The sequence below is a fragment of the Amborella trichopoda genome, chromosome 7, assembly GCF_054954075.1.
Source record: "Amborella trichopoda isolate Santa Cruz 75 chromosome 7, AtrichopodaSantaCruz75HAP2 v2.0, whole genome shotgun sequence".
NCBI classification, from domain to species: Eukaryota; Viridiplantae; Streptophyta; class Magnoliopsida; order Amborellales; family Amborellaceae; genus Amborella; species Amborella trichopoda.
The window spans coordinates 37,819,815-37,842,171 of NC_142342.1; the positions used below are offsets into that span (position 1 = coordinate 37,819,815).

General features: G+C 38.1%; 1 protein-coding gene across 13 annotated transcripts in view; it reads left to right on the forward strand.

Annotated features, from left to right (window-relative positions):
* The first annotated feature begins 395 nt into the window (after positions 1-395).
* Positions 396-22,357, forward strand: part of LOC18422806 (S-adenosyl-L-methionine-dependent methyltransferases superfamily protein) — a 28,307-nt gene continuing 6,345 nt past the window's right edge. For 3 of the 13 annotated variants that reach the window (XR_016059763.1, XR_016059762.1, XR_016059764.1), the window contains exons 1-7: positions 396-647; positions 16,143-16,256; positions 16,416-16,484; positions 16,627-16,646; positions 16,735-16,787; positions 16,942-16,968; positions 17,056-17,137. Coding sequence is in view for 4 of the 13 variants with exons in the window: in XM_020670962.2 (XP_020526621.1) it covers positions 440-647; positions 16,143-16,256; positions 16,416-16,484; positions 16,627-16,646; positions 16,735-16,787; positions 16,942-16,972; positions 17,056-17,137; positions 18,938-19,065 (705 nt within the window). In the remaining 9 variants the exon portion in view is untranslated. Of the gene's footprint in view, positions 648-16,142; positions 16,257-16,415; positions 16,485-16,626; positions 16,647-16,734; positions 16,825-16,941; positions 16,973-17,055; positions 17,138-18,937; positions 19,783-22,357 lie in introns of those variants that run through there. The other 10 variants (XM_088872641.1, XM_006827431.4, XM_011626329.3 and 7 more) reach the window with 6 other exon arrangements.

A 22,357-nucleotide genomic window follows, 5' to 3' on the forward strand; every position in this document is an offset into this window, starting at 1 on the left:
TCCGACAATATATGTTCTAGACAGTACGCTCCGGCAGTTGCTTACTACGTTTCGGCAATGTGTTACTTCGATCCGATAGTTAGCGCCAATTGATTGTTTTATACGAGAAACGTATTTTCGTAAAAAAAAAAAAAAAAATGAACTTTTTTGGTGGGGGTTATTTGGATAGAAAGCTTCCTTTTAGGAAAAAGTGCGAGAAAACTTTGAATGAGTAAGTTGCATAAATAATGTTGTTTTGGGAGGACGTCAGATTTACTCTACTTAGTACTATTGAGAGAGAGAGTGGGGCTCCAATTTGTGTGAGGGGTTGTGACCTTGTGGGGGGGGGGGGGGAGAGTCAGGGAGTCAACGTGGGTGTGGGGGACATAAAGGGTTCTTGTAGAGAGAGAGAGTTAGTTTTGGTGGAGAGAAGTGGGTCTTCAGTTCTAGAGAGAGAGAGATGGGTGGGAAGAAGGCGTTGATGGGGATGAGAGATGTTTCGAGCTGCAGCACTTACAACTATGGCGACGCCCTTTACTGGGACACTCGCTATATACAAGAAGCAGGCCCCTTTGATTGGTATCAGCGTTACTCTGCTCTTCGCCCCTTTATTCACAGATATATCCCCAAGTCTTCTCCAATACTCATGCTTGGCTGTGGAAATGCAGGTAATTCAAACCAAATATATCTCTTTTTTTATTCAAAATTCCCTCGTTTTGATGGCTTTGAGTTCATTTTCTCTCTATTGTTTTAGATATGGCTTATTTGGAAAGACCCATGACGTTCCTCTCTCTCTCTCTCTCTCTCTCTCTCTCTATCTCTGATAAACCATTGAATAGAAAATATTTTCTACTAATAACCCACTTCTCTTTTATTGTTGGCAATTTTCTCAATTAGAATTCATTTCTGGGAATTGTTCTTCTTCCTTTACTTCAATTTGCATTTTCTCCGTAGTTTTGTCTTCTTTAGGAAGACCCATGGCGCTCTTTCTCTTTCACAAGCAATGGAATTGCTTTTTAATGTTTTCCTGCTGATAACCCACTTCTTTATTATTATCCTTCTGAAGATTTATGCAATTTTCCCTAAGATATAACCTTCCTTTAGTTGTTTTGGTGAAGATATCTGTGAATTATACTGATTTCTATAATTTCAATTATACATATATTCTATTTTTGTTCTTCTGGTGCTGCATGTGAATTTTGTGCAAATTATAACCCACCTTTTCTTTTTTGTTCTGGACTTTTCCGTGAATTTTCTGTAAATTTTGTTGTTTGTTATGATATCTACTGGTTTTGTGCATTTGCATTGGCTTTTGGGTTATAGGCACTCAAATTGTGCTGGAAAATTAATCTTGGTTTAAAGTTAACCTTTCTCAAGAAACTTAATCTTGGCTTCTTTTATAAATGACTGTTTGGTACTTGTTGCCTACTTCCTTATTGGAAATGTTTACAAAAAGGAGCAAAATTAGGGTTTCAAAAAATTTTCTCCTACTATTGGAACTGGGGTGAGAGTTGTCATGTGCTGAAATACGTAATTTTTTTTTTTTTTAGTAAAGTTAAAAGATTTTTTTTTTTTCCTGGGGAGAGGGCCCCAACCCTTGGTGGTAGGAATTGAGCCTAGGATGTAGCGTTGCAAATTGTCAAGCACTACCAATCAAGCCAGGGCTCTTTTCCTGATTTTTGTTTTTGTTTCTCAACAAAACTCTTTCCAAATCTATGAAATTTGTTACAACTCCAAAGAGAATTCATGAGGCAAATATGTTTAGTCTGGGGTATTTTGAAGCAGTTAGTATTATGTTCGATAATTGATTTGTAAATGATCATAAGGAAAAGTGACAAAAACTTATTATTCCTTGCTTGTCTTATGTTGGTGATAGATTCATCATCATCATCATCATCATCATCATAGCCTTTTCCCAATTAATTGGGGTTCATGGTAACTTGTGGCGAAAGCTTACGTTGGTTTTTACCTAACACAACCCTGCCTTTTTACCCAAGCATGGGATGGGTTAAGGGAAACTTTAAGGTCATCACCCTTCTTAGATCAGTGTTGGTGATAGATTAGTTGCATCAATTCCTCTCTTAGTATTAAGATTTCAGAAGTTTTTATTTGGAATAATTAGTTCACTGGTTTTGTTGAACCCCTTCCTCATTTTTAGAAAAGCTTTCAGTAACCCCATATCACCCATTCTTCCAACTGAAGATAAAAGTGCCCTATAGAAACTTGTTTGTAGAATGTGGTGGGGCCCCCTCCTTATATAGGACTCCATAGCCTTAGTATGCATTTAAAATTCATCTTGGTCATAGGATTCCAGGTAATTTGTGAGTTGAAAGAGAAACATATCTGAGCCATTTATCCCATGAATCAGCCACCATGATTTCAGCAGGAGTTTAGGAACCTTATCTCCTGAATCTGATCCACATCCACTTGTAGTCAAACTAGGATAAGTCCCAATCAAAAACATAACTTCTATTTTGACTAGAACTTCCTTTTCTCTCACATAAGATGTAGAAATTCAAAGTCAAAATATTTGGTCAAAGATATGAAGAATATTTCCAAAACACAAAATATTCATTGCTCCCACAAATCAAAGACAAAATCTTAAACAAAGATTTCCTTGTAAAACAAAATACCTTTTTATTTTATTTTTTTGAGACAGTTCACCATAATTGTATCACTAAATAATAGAGTATACGAAAAATAAGGTGACCCTGAAAGGGCACTCTATCCATTGTCCTATAGGGTCCAAAAATGCTTTACAGTGAGAGAATTACAGATCAAAGAAGCACAAAAAAAGAGGATGGCCGCAAAATCCTAAGGCATTAGAATAGGTGCCGTCCCTAGCCAATCGATCTGCGTTAGAGTTGGCTTCTCTAAAAGCATGGCACCATGAGATTCTGAAATCACGGGATAAGTGGGAAATGTCGTCGAATATGTTGTCTAGACACCACGGCCAAGAGGAGAGATTAGATGCCCATGTGATGACGAACTTGGAGTCCCCTTCCACCACCAGATCGGGACTCCATGAGTGGTCAAACTTTCGATGGCCCTCCAAGAGGGCTATGTCCTCGACAAGAGTTGAGTCCGCCATACCGATAGGGCAGGAATAGGATAATAAGGTGCATCCATTACTCGATTGAAGAAGACCACCAATTCCGGATTGTCCAGGGTTGCCGAGGGAGCAACAATCGAAGTTAAGCTTAATGGATCCCTGTTTTGGTGGTCCCTAGAGCGATGCCCGCAAGATCCTAGGATAGGTTAGGCGCAGCAAATTCTGCCAACGAAATCAGTAAAGGAGAAGTCCTTCAAGAGCTTGTGGTTTGTGGCCAAGAAGGCCACTAGGTTCCTGACTTTCTCGATGTTGATCTCTGTCCCCTGAAAATTTTGTGGTTCCTAGTGGCTGAGATAAAGGCTTTCCAAAGTAATCTCCCTTCCTTGGGCCACGGAGTTTAGAGAAAAGCTTGAAACAAATAGGGGATGGATCTAGGAGTGACCCAGGGCCACTCGAAATGGCGCAGAATATTGATCCATAAGGCTCTACTGAATTCGCAGTGGAGGAAAATATGGGCATTGGACTCTTCAGCCTCCATGCACAAGATGCGTCTATTTGGACATTGCAAACCTCTTCGTTGAAGATGATCAATAGCCAGGACTCTCTTGTGGATTGCAATCTAGCAAAACACTTGTATCCTAGGTGGTAAGAAGGGAAACCAAGCTTTGGAGGCTAGAGTGAGGGTGGGACAAGCAAGGTTGGGATTGAAGGTGAGGGTTCGAAAAAGGAGGACACCGAGAATAATCCTGATGCTGCTAGAGCTCAAATAATCTTATCGTCTCCAGAGAAAGGGAGGAATACAGAATGAAGACGTTCAGCCAATGCCATGAAGTCATCGAGTTCGTGATCATTGAGGGGGCTCCTGAAGTTAGGCGTCCAAGATATATAGGACCCTGAAACATTGAAGTTCTCGGCCAAAGAGAACTGAGCATCACGGGCTAAGAGAAATAGGTTAGGGAACTGATCCTGAGAGGTCTGTGGCCGATCCAAGTGTCAATCCAAAACTTCACCCTATTCCCTTCCCATGGTCTTAATCGAATGTGTTGGAGGAAAGTGTCTTGGCACCGAAGGACGGACCCTTAGAAGCCAGAGATATGCCCACTGGTTCTGCATTCGGGATTCCAATGGTCATTGCCATAACAATGTTTGTGCTTCATGACCTCCCTCCAAAGGTGGCATGGTTGGGTCGCATACCTCCACCACCACTTGCCGAAAAGGCCATTGTTGTGGGCTTTGAGGTTGCGTATACCCTGGCCCCCCCCTAAGATTTAGGTACATGCGAATATTTTACAAAAACGCCGATACCCCAAAAACTGCAAACGGGTTGCTGGAATGAAGCCGTCTCGTACAGTTGTCCTCCTGCTCTTCCTTCCCGTCCGCCCAATTCTCCTCTCCACCCTTACCACCCTCCTCCCTCTCGCCACCTCTTGTCTTCCAACTCCTTCCGTTTAAGAGCTCTTCCTCTTCCTACCCCCTACTCTACAAAACCTATGCTCAACTCCTCCAACCACAGAAGGCTCTCCATGTAGTGTCTGGTACTCTTACCCATGCCTCTTCCCCAGTTGCCCCCAACCTTCAGTCCCCCTCTCCTCCTACCTAGCAGAGAGTCCACTCTGCAGCCTGGTTTTTCCACTAATATCGACATAGAGTTCTGGTCTACACCAACTTCCTATCAGTTTGGCCTTTGCCATGTTAACCTGAAACCCTGTAGCTACTTCAAAGTAGCATAAGAACAACCACATGTTGTCCACTTCGAGATGGGAGGCGTCGCAAATGACCAACCAACATATCACCAGCATATTGTAAATGAGAGATAGATGAGCTTCCCTCGATGATTGAATGCTTTGTGCAAAACTGTGACTGTACATATTTGAAAGAGACTCACTAAACGCCTCTGCAGTGATAGTAAACATGAAAGGGGGTAAGGGGTCACCCTGCCGGACACCCGTTGAAGCTAGAAAGAACCCTTGGGATCCCATTAATCAAAACTGAGAAGGTGGCTGAAGAGATACATCCATGAATCCAGGCCCTCTGTTGCTGTCCAAAGCCCATACAACATAGAACTTGGTCAAGCAACTCCCAATCTGCATGGTTATATGTTTTCTCTCTAGTATAGTTTCATGACTAAGACTGGAGTTTGGATTAGTGTCTTGCTTGAATGTTATTCATGGGTAGTCAGTGCTCAATCTAAGATTTGACTATCTTTGACAAAAGCCCTTTGATTGGCTGATATCATTGACTGCAATACCTCTCTTAGTCTTGTATGTAACACTTTGGAGAAGATTTTATAGTCACTGTTTAACATCGGCCTCAAATCTCTTTTTAACTCTGTTGCACCCTCTGGCATATGCATGAGGGCAATGAACTTGGCGCCTTTAGCCACTGTGGATAGTGCCTCTTTGGAAAGACTTTGTGAAAAATGCTAGCATGTCAAGTGCAATATAAAGTAGTCGTTAGGAGCATCTGAGAATGTGTCGTAGGGAACAACTCTTCCCAATTTGGTGGATGAGGACCCTATCAACCTTGATCATAGGGGGTTTAGGAGCATGGTTAGACCAATTGTTAAATGCCCCTGAGAGGGGCATCTACAAAGTCATTTCTGTAAACAAAATCTGAGAAGCCAATTGTAATAGAGGTTATATGACCATCAATGTTGACAAATTCAGTCGCCTAGGCAGCCGGCTAGGCAGGCAGGCAGGCTTTAGGAACATCTAGGCAGGCGTGCTCCAAGGTGGCTGCCTAGGAGCCCACCTTCCTTAAGGTGAGTGCCTAGGCGGTGCCTAGATGCAACTTGGCCAAGTGAAGAAAAATGCCCATGGCCAATGTCAAAGACATGCTTTTTCCCCCTAAAAGGGTGAAAAGAGATTTAAGGGACGTTCTAGCCCCCCAAAACCATATATACCTAGTATACGCACGAACACACAAACACACACATGGAACCATATGCTCTCTCTACATATACAGGAAATCAAGAAGGAGATGACCTCCAAGTGTTCGATGTGAGCCCCCCCCCGGACGAATTACAAATATGTATTCTCTCTCTACATATAAGAAGAAGAGAAATTTGAATGTCCTTCAAATGTTCGATGTGAGACCTCTCTCTCACACACATGCTTTATCTCACACTCTGTATATAAGATCAGAAAAAGGCAACCCCCCACCCAAAAAAAAGAAAAGAAATTGATTTTAATGATTTTGAAAAGATGTTTGCACAACAAAATTTATTTTCAAAAGTATAACTTTAATTTTCTAACTCTTCACTCGAAAGAAAAAAAACCTTAATTTTCTAACTTAATTACATTTATAAATTGAGAATTATTTTTTACTCAAGATAACATTATGTTTTTTATTAATAAAAAGGATACTGATCATATGTCTTCTAAATACAGTATTTAGGATGTATGATAATAATTTTGATATATTCATTCTTCCAAGTAATAAAGATCTCTTAGCCTATTAAGTCAGGGAGCCCATCTAAGGTTTTTAAGTGGAACCATTTTTATTGTGCTCTCTCTTCTTTCCCTATAAAACCCTTGACCCTCCCTCTCTCTGCCCTTTTTCTAGCAAAAGCAGTTAACAAAGAGAAGAGCACAAAGACAACAATAAAAGATCCCTATTATGGTGTCTTCATATCACTGAGAGACAGAATGTGGAGGAAAGAAGGGGGTGGCAGGGCTCCTTATCTTCGTCTTTTGAGAAGACCCTTCCCACCATTACAATAGCGTGTAAGGATCAAAGAGTTTGTAGAGACAAGGAAGTAGTTAAAGTTGATGACCAAGAAAGACAAAAAATAGCACATTTTCGATATCTTGGTTCGGTAATCCAGGAAAATAGAGAGATAGAGGAAGATGTCGCACATAGAATTAGAGCTGGGTGGGCGAATCAGAGATGTGTAACTGGAGTTTTGTGCGATCGCCGCATACCAATGAAGCTGAAGGGTAAGTTCTATAAGACAGCTGTGAGAACATCTTGGCTTTATGGGACCAAATGTTGGCCGGTCAAGAAACAACATATATAAGATGTGTAGTTGAGATGAGGATGTTGAGATGGATGAGTGGCAAGACAAGAAGGGATAGAATTCGAAATGAATACATTCAGGAGAACTTAGGCGTGGCACCAATAGGTGATAAAATGAGAGAAAATAAACTTAGGTGGGTTGGCCATGTGCAACGTATACCCAATACAACACTTGTTAGGTGGTTCGAGTTAGTTCAAATGGAAGCCTAAAAAAGGGCAGGGGGCAGGCCCAAAAGGAAATGCTGGAAGTCGTGAGAAAAAATGTGGGAACTTGTGGCCTCATTGAGGGCATGGCCTCTTTTTTTTTTTAACATTCACACAAGCTTTTCATTCATCTCCAAATAGATTTACAATGTATACAAGAGAAAAACAAAGAATTAGAAAAAATTGGCAATCAAAGAAACATGGTTAACACCACTCTTGGCTAGGCAGTCTACTTTCTCATTGGCCTTCCCACTGATCAAAAAGCGCTAGGCAGGTCCTAGGCGGCCTGGGGGGTCCAGGTCGCCCAGCGCATAGGCGGTCGCCTAGAAGGGCTCCCAGAACCTTGGCGGCTGCCCAGTTGAAAAAAATACCAAATATCATATTCCAAGTTCAAAAAAAAAAAAAAGATAGACGTCGAGAAGAGAATTTTGATAATCCATATTGTTAAAACAGTAAACTGTAAAACCATACAAGTGTAGGATATAAAAGTCAACACTCAACACAATAGAAATATACAGAAATTCAAAAAATATACAGTTTAACAAAAGTCAACACATGACTCAACACAACAGTCAACAGTCAACACTCAGCACCAAGAGGCAAGAGTCTTCAGTCGTTATCATCATCATTATCATCATCAGAAGGAATATCAATAGGGCAAGCCTCATCATATGCATCAGAGTCGAAGCCACCATCATCAAGGTCATCTCCCTCTTCAATATAACGCTCGTCCTCCTCTATTTTTTCTGAAGTTGCCTCTTCCTCCTCCTCTTCTTCTCCCTTCCTCTTACTAGTATGTGCAGTCTGTGCATGATGAGGCCCTAGGAGTTTTGGCTGCTCTACCTTTTTCTTTGTGATTCTCTGAACTCAATTATTGTATAATTTCCTTCCTGGTAGCCTCAAGTGCATTTTTACACGGGGCAACATCCCCCTTAATATTAGCAAGGTGTTTTTTAAATCGGTAGATACCCCCATTAGTATCTTTTCCACAATAATTACCTTTAATATGATTTTTATCACTTGGATTCGGGTTATAACCATACTTCCAATCCGGATCACCACTCCAACTAGAACCTGGAGAAGATACTTCAATAGAACAAGGCTTATTTTCAAGCTTTTCTGGTTCTTCTAAATTCAGAAGATGTCTAATATCATCCTGAACTGCTTCAAGAACCTTTGTACAAGAAGCAACATTACCTCTAACACCAGCAAGGTGTTTTTGAATTGGCTAATACCTCCATTGATATCTTTTTCACTAAAATTACACCTTATACAGTTTTTATCATTTGGTTTTGGGTTGTACCCATACTTCCAACCCGGATCACTTCTTCTAGAAATAGCAAAAATAAATCTATGACAAGGATTTTGTTCTTGTTTTTATTTTGCATAACTTATATATTGCTTAATCTCCTCTCTGATAGCTTTAAGAACATTTTTACAAGGGACAACATCCCCTTAATACTGCCAAGATGTTTCTTAAACCGGTTTATGCCTCCTTTTGTATCTTTTTCACAAAAATTGCATCTAACACAATTTTTGTCATTTGGATTCGGGTTGTATCCATATTTCTAACCTGGATTTCCACTCCGACTAACTCCTGAAGAAGACATCTCAAAATAAAACAATCAATCTAAAAAATAAAGTTTTGCACTTACTTTGATTGCTCGAACTCCAAACTTTGAGACACTTCAATCCAATGAAATGTAGTTTTCTGGATGTTTCTTTCTCTCTAAAAAGGGTTCTTGTGAGTTTAGGTCTCAAATGAACCTCAAACCCATCCTTCTAACCTGTTATATCTTTAAAAAAAATGAAAAAAAAAAAAAAAGATTTCTGCCTATGGGCGGGGCACAGGCTCTGGGCTGGGCGCTGGGCAGCCACCTAGGCAAGTTCCGTACTGCCTAGGCGGCCACCTGGGCAAGTTCCGTTCCGCCTAGGCGGCCACCCAGGGACCACCGCCCAGTTTGGCCACCTAGGCTTGGGCGATGCGCCCAAGCCTTCTGGACCGCCTAGGCGTTGGGCTGACCGCTTTTTTGAACAATGGACCTCCCTATAGCAATGATGGATCTCAACCTGATGTGACTAGAGAATATCCTTAATTTCATGAAATAAAGATCTTAATCTTCATGGGATATGAAAAGTTCCATTACTCCATCCTATCACATTTGTTAAGTCTCCTTCAATAATCTTTGTATCCCCCCATCTAGACAACAATTTGATGCCTTCTAAGAGTCCCCCCAGCTTTTGCCTCATTGGCTATAGAATGGCCACATGAACTAGAAAACGTACATAAAATATGGTCGAAGTTGTTTCTAATTATCCCCCAAAATCTGTCGGTCCGGGATTTCCAAAACTACTACCATCAAAATTCAATTTGATTGAATTTAATGGAGGTGGAAGGCAAGTAGCATGCATACGGCTGCTATCAACATGACCCAAGGTTACTACTGCCAAAGGATTAATAATGACTAGGCTCTTAAGACTGGTGCCACTATCTTTATGTGTCGTAAACCAATCCACTGCTATGGCCATAATACTTGATTTAAGAATAAGCAGCGTGGTGGCAATCCCATCAAACACTCTTCTATTCCTCACCTTCCATACCCCCCATAGCACACTGACCCAAATAGATCTCCATAAAATTGTACCCACTTTCGGGATATCAGGGGTCATCCATTGTATCATAAGGGATCTACAGTTTTCTGGAAGAGGGAGGTGTAAGTTTAAGCTTTGACGAGCCCAAGTCGAGATACCAAATATGAAAGGGCATTGTAAGAATAAATGTTGGGATGTTTCATCACTGCTTTTGCATAAAATGCAAACATTAGTGATATTACATCCCCTCTTCTTAAGGTTATCCACTGTAGCTAATTTGTCTTGACAAATAATCCACAAAAAGAACTGAACTTTTAAAGGAACATGGAGTTTCTTTATGCTACATATGCATCTAGTTGTCTGCTTCGATCACAATAGGGCAATGCTTATGCTGATTTGACCGTGAACTCTCCTGAATTTGTAAGATCCCATATTACGTCATCCTGCTGATTGGGTGTTAGAAAGACATTGTCTAGCAAATTCATTAATGCTTGATATTCTGAAATAAAATTATTTGTACTCGTCTATACCTGCAATGAATAAACCAAACAATGTTAGTATAAACACTTCCACTAGCCTCCATCACCGAGACCAGTGGATTGGTAACCTTTAAAAATACCTCAGGGAAGAGATATCAAAGAGGGATATCTCCAATCCTTTTGTCAAAACAGAATTTTGTGTTTGCTTCATCACCCACTACTTTTCTGCATTGTCTGAGGTAAAAATTACGCTCAAGATCAATCTCCCTCCATATGAAAGAAAGGTTAGTTTTGTTTCTCAGGCTTTTAATGATTCCATAAGTCATGTTTAACCCATATTTCTCTGTTAATACTTCAACCCAAAAGGAATCATGATGAACACGTGATCTCCACCACCATTTAATCAATAAAGAAAAATTCATATGCTTTACGCTTCTGATACCTAAACCCCCTTCTTTCTCAGGAGCACAGACCTTCTCCTAGTTACCAAATAGATTTTTTTATTTTTTTCATCATCTCCCCCCAGAAAGTTCCTCATAATCCTTTCTATTCTTTTAATAATCAGCTTTGGCATTCTAAACAGAGACATGAAATAAACTGGAAAACTAGAAAAGGTGGACTTTATCAGTGTATATCGTCCTCCCAAGGATAGAGTTTTTGCTTTCCAAATATAGCTTTTTGTGAAAACACTCTATCACTGGGTCCCACACCGATCTTGGTGGTCTAGAATCTACCAAGGGTATACCCAAAGATTTACTGGGCAACTTCTCCACACCACAAGCTAACAAATCTACCAGTCTTGACGCAACATTTGAAAGCCTCATGAAATTGAATGAAAGAATCAAAGTTACGCATACAAGCAAGCATAGCAGGTGATGTAGAAGATTCAAAAGGCCATTTGATAACATTAAAATCCCCACAAACACACTAAGGCCAATTAAAGGTGCAATATATAGCAGCACGTTTTTCAAAAAATAACAGTCTTTTATTGGGTCTATATACACAATTGTTAAACACCAGTCAAAATTATCCTGAGGTCCATGGAAAATAACTGAGATATGTCTAGGAGTTATAATATGCTGGGATGCCGACAAAATCAGGGGATCCCAAAGAACCCAAATGCCCCCCCCTGAGCCTGTTGCATCCACCCCCAAAAAATCTAAATCTCGATTACCCCAAACCTTCCTAGCAATGCTGAGAGTTGAGGGCATGGTCATTTATAGAGCAGAATGATAGACTAGGATTCCTTTAGCCAGACCAAATAGTTGGGAAAAGGCTTTTGATGATGATGATGATCAAAGAGTTTCTAGAGAGAGAAAGTGAAGAATGCCTTACTTTAGCACCCCGACAAAACCACCACCCTTTTTCGTACAAGGAATGTGGCTCTTCTTCCTCACTCCACAAATAGTGAATGAAATCCACCAGAATCTCTGCAATAGCAACCTCATTGCTTCTACACAGACTTAGAACCCATTTCTATGATGGTCGTTTTATTCAAAAAGCAAGAAGAAACCACCCCAAAGTAAAGAGAGAGCAGAGCATATATTGGGTGCTGGTTTCAAAGAATGTTAAAAGAGATCAACCAACATGAGACATGGGATGGGTGTCAGGTTAGAGAGGCAAATAGAAGCTTCAAGGGGTGTTGCCCCTACTTTAAGACCTGAAGGAAATCCATGGTGCCAATGTGGGCAGTCGCCACATGTCAATCTCTGAAAGGTGGGAAAATTGATGTGATTCTTTTTCACGGAAGAAGGGGGAGAAAGAAGGAGCTCTGAGTCAAGAGTTTGACTCATTAGGTGAGTGATTGGAAGTGGGGAGGGCCATATAGGTGCGTGAAAGAGTCTCTTTGATTCAGCCTTGAAGAAAAGCGTATAGTGCCTTGGGCATTCATCCTAGAAAGGTGCAGGAGAGAGAGAAAGGAAGGGTGCAGAGAGAAAGAGAGACGATGGGTCGAGAGAGAGTGAGTAAAATGATAAAAATATATTTTTCTAAAAGAAAGGGTACACCGTACTATTATGTATTTAAAATACACAGGATCATTCCCCTTATAGAAGTTGTAAATTTTGATGTGTCTTGCCTTTTGAGTAAAATTTGATTTCCAAAACTACAAGAAAAGTAATGTGGATCATTTTAAATTCAGAATTTAAATGATTTTACCTAATATATTAAACTTTTAATTTGAAAACAATAATGCCCAATTATTAGACAAAACAACTAATTATGATCTTCGTTAGATTCAAAGTTTAATTATCATGACATTGCTAATCACAAACAATTATTAAAACTAAAAAAATTTAACGTTTTATAATTTCATTCGTAAGAAGATAGTATAATTACAAATAGTTAATTAAGATCCAAAGTCTAAGATTTTGTGGATTAGAGTACTTTTACTTTTATAATTTGAGTAATTCAATTTGGAATATACTTTTTATATGATTAAATATGAAAGTATGAATTATGTTGTGCTTGAGTAAAAATTCTATTTTCAAAGCCATAATAGAAAATGGTCCATTTTAATTTTAACGAGTAAAACTTATAATGCTCATGTGACCATTTCTAAGTGGTAATATAAAAATAATTAGAAATTAATTCGAAATAACAACACCACTCTATGAAAGTGACCAATTTCAAAAAAAAAAAACCTCTCTATTTCTTCTCTTCTGTCTTTTAATCCAACAAATTGTTATGTGGGTTTGTTAAGGTCCAATGCCAACATTTTGAATCAAGTTGTAGATGTTTTGGTTGGGAAATGGGAGAGATATTGCAAGAATGGTAGATTGGGTTTTAGGGCTAAAAAATGGTGAGATTTTTATGAAAAATCTCTCCCTAATGCAAATTTCAATCAAAAGAATGATTTTTTGGTCTAAGGGGGACTGAATTTTGTCCAAATCAATCAAAATGGGGGTTAATATGGAATATTGGTTGAAAAAAACAAAAAAACTTGAAACAAAAGTTATTTTTACCTTTTTTTCATATAAAAAGAAAAAAGTTTATATAAGGTTGAAACATTAAAATGCAGAAGTAAGGTGCACCTCATAAATCTTTTGGGAAAAGGCTGTTTTGATGATAGAAAAATCTCTAATTGGTCACCCCAACATCAAGATGTATGAATATGAAAACAAAAAAGCTTTTTGTGTCCCAAAAAGAGTGCATCTTGCAATACTTTATCTATAGGGCAAGCTTTCTATGCTTCCCCTACTGCATAAAACTTATATACTTCCCCTTATCCAATCGTCCATTTTGAATAGACGGCTGAGATGACCCCAATCACAATGTCACATCACTACACTATTTTATTTTTATTTTTTTCTACATACTATTTTGACACCAAATTTTGGGCGTTCACTTCTCTCTTAAATTCTCACTTGTAAAAAATATAAAAACAAATATTCCCAATAAAATAAAATGATCAAAATACGCCTAAAAGTTTCAACTGATATTTTGGGCATTATATTTTATTTAAATGTTCTTTTTAATATTTTTTTAAGTTCACCCCATTGAGAAGATGGCACATACCAAATTTCATATTCATACAAATTATAGAAAAATATAAAAATAAAATACTTTGAGGCGTCAAATCGATCAAACGGTCAATGGGTCACTTGATCTAAATTCGACGGCTGGATAGGGGGGAAGTATGTATCTTCTATGCTGTAGGGGAAGCATAGAAACCTTTCCCATATCTGGACCGTCCATTTTCAAGGTTTTCATATGTTTATAGATCTTCTTGATTTAAAGTATTTTTGGAGTTTAAAATTTTATATTTAAAGATAAAATTGGTTTCTCAAGCCATCCTTAAGAATTTTTTACACCAAAATTACATCTATGATAAAATTTGGAGGTGCGCCTTACTTTGATTGTTTAAGGATGCAATCTTATGCAAACCACACCCTATAAAAAATGGTTAGCAAATGACTTGCCTTATGTTATATTTCACCTGTAAAATTTAATATTACATAAATGAATTATTTTAATATCTCACATCAAAACCTTAGCTACATGGCCTCTGAGAGAGGGGTGGTATTCCCATGAGTTTTGGGTTGGTTAACTTTCACTTCTAAAGAGAGAAAATCTCTATGTTGCTCTCAAGGTTATCTTTCCAGTAGCGGTATTGCGGTGGAAAAAAGGATGTTGATCGACGATGTTGCTCGGTCAGGAGAGCGGGTTTAGCATGGAAGATCGGTGATAGTCTCTTACCGATGTTTAGAGATAGATATTATCTCTTGTGACCCAAAATTGTAATCTTCATTGTGATAGTGGATTTCTAGTTGCCAAGGCCGTGGATGTAGCCCTATGGGGTGAACCACATAAATCTTGTGTTGTTGTGGTGTGCTTTTTGTATTTGCTTTATTTCTTGCACTCGATTTATAATTGTATTCATCTACTTCGCATTTAGCCAATTATGTACACGATCTTGGGTGGGATCCCGGTATTGGGATTTCTGGTTCCGCAAACTAGGGGTTCACGAGAGCCCTACACTATTCACACCAAAATGAGCTGGTTATTACTTATTTGGGGCACCTTATATACAAGGAAAACTAATACCATGTTATTTCACTTATTGGGGATATCAAATACAACATAACCTTGGTTTAATAATATTAGAACCTAATAATATTATAGGTTGATAATATTATAGCTTCTAATATTATAGGTTGATAATATGGGAAAACTAATGCCGCGGAACCTAAGCGGATAATGAACCATGCAAGGCCATTTTCCGCTGATAACTGGTTCCAAAGGGAACTCCCCTTGTATATATATATGGAAAAATCTACCATTTGGTGGTTACCTTATGCTGGCATCAACTTCAATTATCCTCTCATCTATCCATTTTGTTCAGGTGGTTGAGAGTTAATTTCATCTTTGAATTTATTTATTTTTTTACTAAGCATTTTTAGCTGAAAATTGGGGGTTGTGTAGTTCTCAATGCGCTGTACTTGTTAAAATGAAACAAAACAATTCCAGAAAAGCCAAATAGCCAAATTACTCCTGAAAATTTGTAAATGGAACCGAACAATCGCTGAGGTATTTTGGTCACTTTATTTTCTGGAATTGTTATTTGTTTCTTTTTAACAAGTGTGTTGAATTGAGAACTACACACACTTCATTTTTCAGCTAAAACTTGTTTGTGAAAAAATAAAATTCAAAATTGGTTAGCTCACATATTCATATGGTCACAGCGTGAGCTTACATATGAACCCAGGTAAAAGCTTTAAACTTTTAGCATTATAAAATTATTCGATTTCATACTTCAGTTTTTTAAAGGATCCTGAGACTCGCTCATCAGTAACTAAAATGAAATCAAATTTTGAACACAAAATGAAACAAATAGAAAGAAAAATTTATCTCATTTAACTTGATGAAAGAATGTTTAAAGGCAAGGGTAATATCAAATTACATGGAAACTTCAAAGTTGTTTTGCTTCTTCATCTGCCAACTGCCTCGCATATTCCCTTCTTGACTGCTGTATGTCAGTATGTCAAATAATTATCGTCAAAGTTTATAGGCCTTCATAGTTTTTATTAGGATATGCCTTGACACTTTAAACATATGGGATGAGCCCTGTAACGTTTCTGACCTAATATTTCCACCTCCTTGTGTATGATTTTGATAACTGATAATTTACTTTATGCTTTATGTTATAAGTTGCAAACTCAAATGTAGGTACCGTGTGCTTGGTAGATTACCTCTTGAGATTAATGTTTTACTTGGTCTTGTGTTGCATGTCAATATTGAATATCCGCTCCTTGTTTCTTGCTCTCACATATTCTTCCCTTGCTTGGCTATGAAGATATGATGTTTTTGTATTTTGATAGTGATGTCAGAAGACATGGTGAAGGATGGATATGAAGACATAGTAAATATTGACATTTCATCAGTTGTCATTGACATGATGATAAAGAAGTACGAGCATGTTCCCCAGCTAAAATGTATCCTTTTGATAGATATCATCTTGTCGTTCATACTATGCCCTTGATTCTTGTGGCTTTCAAATGTGTTGCCTCTTGGCTAAAATGATTCATTTGATAGTATTATTGACAAAGGTATTATGTTCCCCAGCTAAAATGTCTCCTTAACCTCATGGCTAGACATGCAAATGGATGTTAGGGATATGAGTTTTTTCTTCAATGATTCATTTGATAGTATTATTGACAAAGGTAAGCATTATCTGCTTTTACTTCTTGTGATATTATTGTATGCTATTTGATGGGGACAATTCTAATGTAATTTAGACTGAATTTAGACTGACCAATGGTAGCTGGCAGTTTCTAACTAATTCATGCGATTTATCTCTTGCAGGCACTCTGGATTCACTAATGGTAAGATTTGTCATGGAATTGATTTATTAATTTCTCCAATTTATTTGCCATACAATACTAACTTTAACTACTGTTGTTTTGGTTTTAGTGTGGCACCAATGCTCCAATAAGTGCTGCCCAGATGTTGGGGGAAGTGAGCAGGTTTAGGCTTCATCATCTCAGGAGTTACATCAGCATTGTAAACACTGAATATAAATAATTGGCTCTATTGCAATATGTTCCTTCTTTTGGCTCAATTTTAGGGTTTTTAATCTTGGTTGCACTGATGACTGATACCTCTCATTTCATACTGCAGGCTTCTTAAACCTGGAGGAATATATATGTTGGTATAGTCCAATGCTAAAGTTGTTCATTTAAGAGCATGCTCAATATTCTTGATGAATATTTTATTTACTTATTTTCACTACAGATTACCTATGGTGATCCATCCGTGAGGATGCCTCACTTGAACCAATCAAAGTATGGCTGGAAGATTACATTATATATAATACGTGAGTTCTTTCTACACTCAATTTATTCTTGGCTATGTTCATGCGGTTTAGTGTTTAATGTGCAGCTTTTGTGCAAATGATTTATCTTGAGAACGTTACCTTGCAGAGTGTTTTTTATTTTTTACTTTCACAATCAGTAATTACTTCATGTAGAAATTTCTGTAATTTTTCTCATGTATCAGGTGTTGATGTTAGTTTGCCTTTTTTAGATGATTGACTTTAGGGGACAGATTTCGGTCACTCACTTTCTTTAGTGATCTACACGATTTTTTTTTATTTTTCCAACCCAAACATGCGTGGTAAGATGGTCTCATTGTCAATTTGGCCACCTACAATCTTCAGTGGATTATTAAATAGTTGAGTGGAATCTGGCTCGCATTTTTTTGATAATCACAGTAGAATCCTCTTCAACTCCCATGCACGTTCCAACTTACCGGCCTCCTCGCAATCTAACTTCCACTGCTCACTGAACTTTCTAATAGACATAGGAAGCCCATCCTAAAACACTCATCCCCACACCAAAGATCTTTCTCAAATTGCAATTTAATCCACTTCTCTACCCTAAAGCAAAAATCCTTCGCTCTTGCTGCGTCATTGTCTCTCTTAGATGTATTTATTATACACCAACATCAAAGAAGTATGATGAATTGATGATATATATGATAGGTAGCATGCTCTCCCATGACCTTCTTAGAGGTAGGCATTTCTCTTATGGAGTACCGGTGGTCCAATACCTATTATTGATACAAAGCCGATTGGTGGACAATTCCCAGAAATTCGTGCCAGCTAGGATTGGCAATGGGGGCAGTGACTTGACCCAGCCTGGCCTGGTCAAATTCAAAGAAGAGCAAGGCCGGGCCTTCCTAACAGGCTCGGCCGAGGCTGGACCCAAGCTTAATGCTAACTGACTAGAAATATGTACCAATCAGTGTTTGCAAAATCGAACTAGAATGGTTAACCAAACATGGGCCTTGAAGCAATTTAAACAGCCTAATCGGTAAACCGGCCGATTCAACCGCTCTAACTGGGCAAGTCCCGGGCAGTCAAAAAAGTGTTGAAAAAAATGAAAAAGATACAAAAAAAAAGCTACTAAAATATGAAAAGCATATAAAGAATGATTAAAATAAAACACATTCAAATGAAATTGAAAATTAATGAAAAAAATGAATTTAAACAGATCGAGTTGTGCCTAGGGGTATTTTTAAAATTTTCTAAAAAAGATGGGAAAATATAAAAGTGAGTATTAATAACCAAAACAATTTTTAATCTTTACCATAATGTAAAGAATATTAAAAAATGGATTACAAATCAAATTCCTTATTTTTCGGAATTTATATACATTTTTTTGAATTTTTTTTTTAAATACTAGTTGATCACCAAAACCGCCCAAAACTGAATCATCCACTAACCGGGCTGTTAGCGGTTAGATCTCCCGGTTTCGCAAACACTGGTACCAATAAAAATAGAAAGGCACGCCATTAGCTAAGACAAACACGTAGCAATCAGGATATATTATGGTCTCCTAGTTATAAAAGTGAAAACCAGTATCTGGTAATTATGTAGACTTTTTGAAATGTTTGAGTGATATACACCTCTTTATGGAAGTTAATTGTAGGTGGCATTTTGCATATTTACCATCCAATCTTGTGTCAATAATCCCTTATACTGTTTGTAAGAATGTACCATTATAGGCATACAAATTTCCTTGAAATGTATACCATCTTTAATATAAACCCTACACTATCTACCATTATTCTACTAATCATACCTAAAATTTTGTCACCCTTGGGTACGCTGTAGGTATACGGCAACCATATCTGGGGTTAAATCTATGGGGGCGAATGTCCCAATGGAGCTCACTACATGCAACTCACACCCTTGCTGTTGGGAAGAACTTGGTGGATGTCCCTTATATATGTGCCTTATAGAATAATAACATACACCCCTCGCGTGTAATATACTACCGAAAATACTCAAAGTTTTGAATTGGTTTGAATATGTTAGAAGGTTTCGCAAGGCTCTGGACCAGGCTTTGCCCAGGCCTAGCCCAGCCATGGAGCTGGGTTCAAGGGCCCTGGCCTGGCTCAATGGCAAGTTGTTGCCTTGCTGAACTAGGGACTATTTTATGTTGCTTGGGTGAGCCGTGATGCAGGACCCAGGCCCAGGCAATGGGCCGTTAAAAGTTGGATTTACTAGTTTAACTACTAGAAGGAGCAGGTTCCAACTCTTAGGTATTTCAATTCAGTGGATTTACTAGTTTAAATTAGAAGAGATTGAAATTGTTTTACCATAAAATACCGTAGGGAGCATTGCTGGGACTTTGCTCCCTATTGCTGCTCTGGTAATCTTTTTAGTTTTGGCTGCTAAACCATAAGAAGTAAGTTATTTATACAGATCTCTATAGGTCAACGAAAAATTAGCTAAATGAAAATTGGGACCCATGTGGCATCCTGATTGTGGTCCCATAACCTGCAAACAAGTGTAATAAATTAGAGCAGTTAAAGTTTTCGTGGGGATACTATGTATTTATTGCTTAAAACTGATAAAATCCAGAAAGGTCATCTCCACGATGTGATCTATATATCATTTCCTTTGGAATTTGACCTACTGGCAGTTAGTACATAAGCTGTAAGCTGCAATTTGAAGTGATTATCCATGCTTGCTTTTCATTAGATATATTTCTTTACTGAAAACATTTTAATATTTGTGTTAGGGCTTAGGCATTCACATGGCTCCATTAATGTGTCCAGGTGATTTAATATCTGATGGATTTGTAGCAAAAGCTTATGACTGATAATCTAGGCCATAGTTTTAGTGGAAATACTACCGAGTTTTTTATAGACCATAGGGCCAAGCTGTTTCCTACATTTAAATCACGAACTTTGAATGCTTGAGTCTTTTCTCGAAACAGAGAGAGAGTTTCAAAAATATCGAGATCAATAGGGATACCAGTGCCACTTAGATGAAAGGTCATAAAATGATGTCCACATTCAACAACACTTTCAATGTTCAGCATATTAATGCAACATTAATCAAAAGTCCTGCAGATAACGAATACTAAAATTGATCCTCTAAGCATAAATTGGACTTTGATCAGATATGGGTCTAAGAAAGAACATGTCGCCTGAAATTTTATACACGCGTGTTGATAAGGAAACTCATAAACATTCCAAGAGGCAAACTTTTGAAATATCAACACATTACATCTTCTATTTCAAACTTCATTAACCTTTTTCCATGAGCTAAAGCAGGCCAAAGTGTTTCAATATGCAGGTTTAGATACCTGTGCTGACTGATATTCAAATATTCTGGAAAATTGGATACTTCTGAAAGTCATTTCGTGATAACTCTCTGTATTTAATAGGTTAACATTATCAAAAAAAAAATATAACTCTCTGTATTTAATGCTTTGATTTCTCTCACGTAAGCTTCATTAGTCTGGTATTTTGCTTTATCGAACAAAATCCATTCCTTTGTTGAACAATTGTCATGTACATATTTCACATGCATGAATGAAATTCCTTCTTCTTCTTTTTTCCTTCTAGTTAGGTCAGCCTAGGAGCATAGGACACAGTGTTACAATCATCAACACTGTAACCGATCCTACTAGTGCCCAATTCCACCAAGAAAAAGAAAAAAAAGAGTGGACAGGTCTGCTTGGTTTATTTTGAGCAAAAATTTCAACGGTCGTGCCCCTGACCTCCTGCTTACAAACCTTAGGTGTACACCACTAGGCTAGAGCCTTAGGGACAACATGGATGAAATTCTTGTGCATGTCAAGATTTAGGCCTAGTTTGGACATACTGCCTATTCTTGAGCAAGTGGTTTCCATGACTAGTTTTAATTGGGTTAAAGGGAAACAGGTTTTGTTTAGTGACTTCGGGAGACTTTTGCAGTGTTTTACAATGGATGGGGAGAGATGTGACTTACTCATGAGTAGGCTGGAGCAGACCAAATATTTAGTTAAATTCATTGATAGTTTATTTATTAAGGAAACGGCGCTTACTCATAAATAGCAGTCTGTCCAGACTGGTTTTACATGCCAAATTGCAATTGAATAATACATGGCAAACTACATACTTCCACATGGTCCTACTTGCATTGCTGATTTCAGATATGTACAAGTATTTTAGACTTGAAACCAAGAAACTAGGGAATTCATTGAATCAGAGTTTTCACATAAAAGATTTTGTTTACCAGGAATGCTTCCATACTATGTAAAATTATGAGAAATTTTTTGACAAGCCATATGGCACTTTTTTTTTGACAAGCCATATGGCACTTACACAAGCAATGCCAGTCCAAAAGATATAACACCCTTATAACTAATAACTAATAATGACTTAACACTGAAAGTGACATGTCCAAGGCGACTGTTACCCACAAAAAATCGTTACATATGCAAGGCAAATTGCTGTAGAACTGCTCCTAGACGTGCATGGACCAATCATGCACTCTATATGGGTGAGAAATGATGAAAGATTATTAAACAAGATAAATTTATGAAACCACACCCAAGAGATTCGCTCTTTAACGTTTCATGCATTCCTCTTATCATGCTTTCAAATAGCCCATCAAACGTGCACATCACAATGGCTCATAAATTAGAGTGGTAAATTCGAATTTTGCCCCCTCCATCATAACCGTCGTGGGTTTTAGGAAAAACTACTTTGGCTTTTTTGAAGTGGTTTTGTTACCCTTTAATTTATAGGATGCATTTGTTTTATGTAGATAAAATTTCCGATGAATAATTTTGGTAATGCCAACCCCACCTTAAAACTCTCTTTCTCTGTCTCCCTCCCTTGGTGTGTGCTGGGCAATCGACGGAAACAAGACTGCCCCATGTGCAGCCATCAACTTTTGCCTCCATCTTTCAAGACTAACCAGTTTCCGGCCTCCTATAGATGGGTCTAACCTTCTCATTCTCAGGGAATTCACTGAGAATCCCCAAAGCCCAGTCACACACTCTCTCTGTCTAATACTCTACATTAAAATCCCAAACTTCTCTCTCTCCCCTCCCCACCCCCCCTACGCCAAACCCCATTACACTTGCCCATAAAAAAACTATGAACTAACCCTACATTCCTCCCCATTCAAGCCTTTTCTTGTAAGTTCATCCCCACCTTCCAAACCTGAATTTATGGCTGCCTAGCGGATTCAGGCTAGGGTATGAAGACCTCCTATCTACCCCACATGGCCCACTGTTTTGAACAATTAGAG